This window comes from Nasonia vitripennis (assembly GCF_009193385.2).
Source record: "Nasonia vitripennis strain AsymCx chromosome 3 unlocalized genomic scaffold, Nvit_psr_1.1 chr3_random0007, whole genome shotgun sequence".
Classification (NCBI taxonomy): Eukaryota; Metazoa; Arthropoda; class Insecta; order Hymenoptera; family Pteromalidae; genus Nasonia; species Nasonia vitripennis.
Genome location: NW_022279626.1, coordinates 3252327 through 3258326, shown reverse-complemented (window position 1 = coordinate 3258326; position 6000 = coordinate 3252327). Strand labels below are relative to the sequence as shown.

General features: G+C 33.1%; 2 protein-coding genes across 2 annotated transcripts; both read left to right on the top strand.

Moving 5' to 3' along the window:
• The first annotated feature begins 370 nt into the window (after positions 1–370).
• LOC103315376 lies at positions 371–1498 on the top strand. Its single transcript, XM_031926009.1, has 4 exons — positions 371–685; positions 771–1013; positions 1086–1265; positions 1385–1498. The coding sequence occupies exons 1-4, from the start codon at positions 400–402 to the stop codon at positions 1423–1425; spliced, it is 750 nt and encodes a 249-aa protein (XP_031781869.1). The 5' UTR covers positions 371–399; the 3' UTR covers positions 1426–1498.
• On the top strand, positions 1475–2672 carry LOC116416737 (trihelix transcription factor GTL1-like). Its single transcript, XM_031926010.1, has 3 exons — positions 1475–1639; positions 1751–1862; positions 1940–2672. Exons 1-3 carry the CDS (start codon positions 1505–1507, stop codon positions 2086–2088), a joined length of 396 nt encoding a protein of 131 aa, XP_031781870.1. The 5' UTR covers positions 1475–1504; the 3' UTR covers positions 2089–2672.
• The last annotated feature ends 3328 nt before the right edge of the window (positions 2673–6000 follow it).

The following is a 6000-nucleotide window of genomic DNA, read 5'->3' as shown; positions in this document are numbered from 1 at the left end:
GACGGTTCTTCGCGCGAAAAGCAATGACGGTTGTTTACAAGACTAGTTGACGGCTAGCATAGCTTAAGACAGGCGACCTCCCGAAGGAATGCGAAAGCGGGGTATATTCCGATACGGAAAAAGTAAATCGCCAGTAAATTGATTTGGCAACAGCGCATGTCCTAAAGCGGTCAGATACGGTTTTTGACTACTGGAGCTGTGTTCCGCGTCCCAAAACACAGTAAGCAGCTGATCAGAGTTGGTGGTTGATGAAGATTTGACTAGATTTGCTTTACTGTGTTTTAAGTATTTACCGATGAGCAAAGAGATTTGTGATAATGGATATTACAAATAAACAAGAAGTAGTTTTATTTGATCCCGATACAAAAGAAACCTTCAAGGTTTTTGTGAACGTTAAAGATGTCGAGAGAATCGAGAATGGTTAGTAGACAACTTAAACAACATTTAAACCGAACGTATTTTGCTTTTTTATATTGTATGTACATTGTGTTTTACCATTTTTTTTTAATACTAGATCCAAATTATAGACAGAAAATGCTTAATGATATAAAAAAGGTTAGGAATGAATCAAATTGCTTGAAGGCAGATAAAAGCAACAATTTAGTTGAATTACAGTTAATGGATGGATCACATCAAGTGCATTTGTTAAAGATTTCTGCTGCTAAACGTGATCGAGCTTTAAAAGGTAAAGTCTACTTTTTCAATATATTGTTGCTAAACAAGCACAAAAATAAGTACATTAATTAAGTTACGTATGCTCTTTACTGCAGATTTAGCATACGCAACTCAACTATTAGATGAGCATTTATCAGCTTTGGGCAGTTCATCGAATGTCAGTCAAGAAACTTTATTGAATACTCGTAACGATGAATGTGAAAGGGATAGTGCTGCCCTGAAAAAAAGAGTATCTGATGGAAAAAAGGGTGCATTTCAATTGACACTGATTGATTCTGCATCAATGGAAAGCTTTACTTTTTTTGTCGACCAAAAAGCTTATCATCTAGCACAGACAGGTACATTTTTTAATTTGTTTGAAACGTGTTATAAAGGTATACATGCATTATATGAAATATTTTTGCATACAGATATAGTTTTTGCAACACAGCTATTAGATAAACACAAGGAAACTATAGATCAACAAAAATTAAATAGTTTATCAACAAATATTGACACTAAAGAAACGGAAAATAACAATGATGAGTTGCAGAATCTTATTGAAACATATGAGAAGGATGATATTGAAGATGATGAGACCAGCAGTAAACGTGAGTATATATAGAAATTCTTACTGTAATATTGCCTAATATATACAAATTTTTACTGTACTATTTATTAAAAAACAATTATCACACAATAAATAAAAATATATTTTCTATTTTTAAAGAAACTGGTCGCTATGCTTGGAATAACGCAGAAACGCTTTAACTTGTACAAAGAAAACGATGCGGCCTATAGTGGAGGTAAATTAACGTATAAAAAATTTTGGAAATTAATTACCGATGGCATGGTATCCAAAGAGTACAATTTAAGTACTAACCAATGTATTTCAAACATGGATTACCTTAAAAGGGCTTACAAGAAAATTAAAGATCATAATGCTCAGAGCGGAAATGATAAAAAAACGTGTTCTTATTATGACGTAAGTATTTATATCATTTGGATGCAGTTTGAGTATTTATGTTTTGCAAAGATTCTAATATATTTTATTATAATAAATTATAAAATATCAATATCAATTTTTTTAATCTAGGAGCTTGATGAACTATTTCAAAAGAAGCCGTGGATTACGCCACTGTCTGTGGTTGGATCCAATATGCCATTAGGCAATTTAGATACTAACAATTCATCAGCAACAAACTTGAGTAAGTACATATTTCTATATAAGTAATTATATTGATTAAGCTATTTCATAAATACACGTATAATTTTCTTTTTATAGAGCGTCCAAAATCAGCGCTAGAAGCGCTGAAAGTACAGTATCTGGAGCAATCGTTGGAATTAAAGCGATTGAAACGAGATGACACAGAAAATTATAGAGACAAAAAATTAGCAGTTATGCAAGATTTAGTAAAAGTTCTTAAAAAATAAGATATATTATAATAGACATACTTCTTACTTCAGTATTGTTGGACAATAAGTTAGCTTTTGTGTATTGGAAGCGATCACTTGTTCAATAACAGGCTTTCGTACACATGCTTATTATCTACTTGCAATATCATTGATAACTGAAGATAACAGTTTGTGATATTATGAGATTAGTCACAATATTATTAGTTATATGTAATATTTAAGTGTCTCCAATGTTGTCATTTAAATATTTATTGAAAAATAAAGTATCGGAGATCAGTGTGATAACTATCGTAAAGGGATAAAACTGTTTACGTGGTACTAAATATTTAGTTATAATATTTCAATGTTATAATTAAATCTTAATAATGATATAGTAAATATAATAGAACAGACAGAATGTACAGTTTTACCCCTGCCCAAAGGTGTCCTATTCTCTCTATATTCAAAGGAACGATTAGCTTATTAGCTTTTGACTGATTAATTAGTTAAAGAGTACGTACTCATGTTTAGCATATAGAAGTATATAACTATACGTTAAAATTAAAAAACAATGTTATGTGAAACTGAAGTTAACGTAATGTTCAAACTTACTATATATTGTACAAGGATTAAAAACATGTAAAATTTACAAATATTGTAACAAAGGGTTTCAATAAACAAAAGATTATATTTAATAAGAATCTTTATTTGTTAATTAGGTGATCGTAGTCCCCTTTTTACACTTTTTGTGTGCTTTTCTTATGTATTCTCTTTTCTTGTCTTTCAATTTTGTTGTACACTTATTATTTATGATTAAAAAACTATATTACATTTCTATTTACAAAATGACAAATAGCATTTCTCTTCACTATTCTCTGCTCTTGAAGAACGTCATTTAAAAGTAGAGGTGCAGGATCCACATCAATATTATTTGGAATAAGAACAGGATGCTCAAAATTATCTTCTTGCTTTAAACAAATATTGTGTAGAATGCAACAACACAGTATATAATAGGGAATTAAGTCGGTTCTTCGCATTGGCAATTTTTCTATAAGATATCGCCACCGACATTTTAAAATACCAATAGAGCGTTCAACCATCATCCTTGTACTGGACAATACTTTGTTAAAGTAACGTTGCTCTACGGTTAAGTGTCCATCATCTCGATAAGGTACGATAACATGGTTTTGAATACTGTATGCTGAATCACCTAATAAGTGACTATTTTCTGGGAAATATTCTGCATTACATCGGTGTTGTACCCCAGACTATTTGAAAACTCTCATGTCATGTACCGATCCTGGAAGTCCTACATAGCAATGAATAAACTCCAGTCTATCATTACATATTACCTGAAAAATACATATTGGAATACTTTGCTATTAATTACTCTAATAATTCTAAGTCATTTTGCTATACACAAAATATCAACATTAATTTAACAATAAACATACCTGTAACTGGATCGAATGCACATTCTTACGGTTTATATAACTTTGGGCATCTCTTCTTGGAGCAGAAATTTGAATGTGCGTGCCATCTACAGCTTCTATTACTTTTGGAAATCCATACCTTGCTTCGATTCTATTGAATGTAGCAATTGCCTCATTTTGCGATGGCCATTGAATAAAATAATTTCTGTATTCACAGATAGCTGCCACAACACGATGCACTGCACGCCAAGCTGTAGCATTCCCCACATCAAACTTTGCAGTTACTGATCTACAAAACATTAAGAATGTCGAAACCAATATTTTAATAATATAAAAATATATATAATATAAGTATACCTGTAAGAATCCGGAGTTCCAAGCACGTATAGTGCAATAAATAATTGCTTTTCAGGAGGAATTGGCAGCTTTCCGAATCCAATTGCTTCACCCTGTATATATGGTCTTATTAGATGTAATAAATAGTAAAATATTGTACGCCTCAGTCTAAAATAATTATTAAATTATTAGGAATTATTTCATGTATTGAATATGGTTACATCGATTATTTCGTTATTAAATACTAAAAAAAACACATTATACTACTCAGTAAATGGTTATTTACCTATAATTTTCTTGAAACTCTGCTTCACTGTATCTATAAATTACATTTTCAATAAATAAATGTACTCGAGGTCTTCTGTTTTCATTTTGATTGCCACGCTCATGATCATTGAGTACTAAATCAAATTCATCTACCACATCATCATCACTATCACTAGAACTACTTGAAGAGTCAAACATAATAGCTTGTATTACTACAGCTTCCTCCAAATTCATTTTTATTATTTGCACTGTGATCAACTGCCAATTTTACGATCCGCGAATCAGCTGATTATTGTTTTGGGATGCGGAACACAGCGCCAGTAGTCAGAAACTGTATTTGATCGTTGTGGGACGTCAAAAATGGAATTCCGACATTGCGCTGTTGCCAAATGAGTTTACTGGCCATTTACTGCTCCCGTATCGGAATATACCCGCGGTTACCGGGGGGGGGGGGGGGTTTCGCGGCCCTACGAGAGGTGGAGTTTTAGTGACTATACCTGGCGTTGTCCCGCGCCAGGAGAGTCTCACACACGGGGAGCCGCGCACGGCTCCTGTTATGGTGCATTAAGCATTTCTCCAACTCTCCGGATAAACAAAAAAAAAAAAAAAACGAATTAATCTTATCTAAATTATCGTTTAAAATACATTGTATAAATAATATATATTTATCGTCATATATACGTAAATATTACATATTATAATACTATTAAATATAAATAGTACGAATATTGTTACAAATTACATTGTTAAATAATGTATATACGTATATATTGATTATTATATACATGCAATAATATTTCAAATCATTTTAATGATATATAAATATAATAAGTAGTATAAATAAAAAAATAAACAGTATAAAAAATCGCTGTGTAATTTCCGTGAATTGTGTTGTAAAAACTTTAAATACTTGTTATAAAAGTTGACTAGAAAATTGCTAAAATTTTCAATGACATTAAATTTGTATATTTGTCGTTATACTTCATCGATATTTAAATAATTATAATGATACTGAAATATATATCATATAAAGACTGACTGAGTAATCGCCACAAAGTAGATTGTTGAAAATTTATATATTCATCGTTATTTTTTTTTTTTTTTACATGGCATTTGGAACTCGAAAGTTCATCGCCTCATCTACGCAAGCCTTCCACGCTGCCCTATCTTGTGTCAACCCCACCCAAGATGCACCTCTCCGATCGACACCCACCCGTCCTATTTCTACTAGATCCGCTTTTACGTTGTCCTCCCATCTACGTCTAGGTCTACCTAGAGGTCGCGTTACCATCGGCCTGCCCTTCATGACACGCGCTGCCGTACGGTCGTCTCCCATTCTCGCTACGTGCCCTGCCCATCCCAATCTGCGCGATTTTATTATTCTGTTAATATTTGGCGACGCGTACAGATTGTGTAACTCATCATTGTGTAGTCTCCTCCATTCCCCGGTTTCCTCATCTTTCTGCGGCCCGTATATTTTTCGCAAGACTTTATTTTCAAATACCCTAAAACGGTTGTCCGCCTGCTTAGTGAGAGCCCACGTTTCGCACCCGTACAGAACCACCGGCAGTATTATTGTCCTGTATATTCTTGTTTTAACGTTTTTAGACAACAGCCTCGACTTAAGTAAATTACTCACGGCGTAGAAGCAAGCATTACCCGAATGGAGTCTCTTATTTATTTCGACATTAATCTCGTTTCTATCGTTTATAGTCGTACCCAGATACCTGAATTCGCTAACCTTTTCAAAAGTAAAATTCCCAACTCTGAGATCTTCCTCCCCTCTGCAGATGTCTAGCTTATCCACAATCATGTACTTTGTTTTTGATTCACTCACTTCTAACCCTGTATACTCCACCGCTTTTATGAGGATTTCCGCGTTTCTTGCTACCATTTCCCTACAATCCCCCAGTAT

What these genes read in the sequence shown, in the direction of transcription:
- LOC116416737 (XM_031926010.1), top strand. Translation starts at nt 1,505, where the DNA reads ATGGTATCCAAAGAGTACAATTTAAGTACTAACCAATGTATTTCAAAC. An exon ending in AAACGTGTTCTTATTATGAC is followed by an intron (nt 1,640 to 1,750) that starts GTAAGTATTTAT and finishes TTTTTAATCTAG; the next exon opens with GAGCTTGATGAACTATTTCA. An exon ending in TTCATCAGCAACAAACTTGA is followed by an intron (nt 1,863 to 1,939) that starts GTAAGTACATAT and finishes TTCTTTTTATAG; the next exon opens with AGCGTCCAAAATCAGCGCTA.
- LOC103315376 (XM_031926009.1), top strand. Translation starts at nt 400, where the DNA reads ATGTCGAGAGAATCGAGAATGGTTAGTAGACAACTTAAACAACATTTA. An exon ending in ACGTGATCGAGCTTTAAAAG is followed by an intron (nt 686 to 770) that starts GTAAAGTCTACT and finishes TCTTTACTGCAG; the next exon opens with ATTTAGCATACGCAACTCAA. An exon ending in TGATGAGACCAGCAGTAAAC is followed by an intron (nt 1,266 to 1,384) that starts GTGAGTATATAT and finishes CTATTTTTAAAG; the next exon opens with AAACTGGTCGCTATGCTTGG.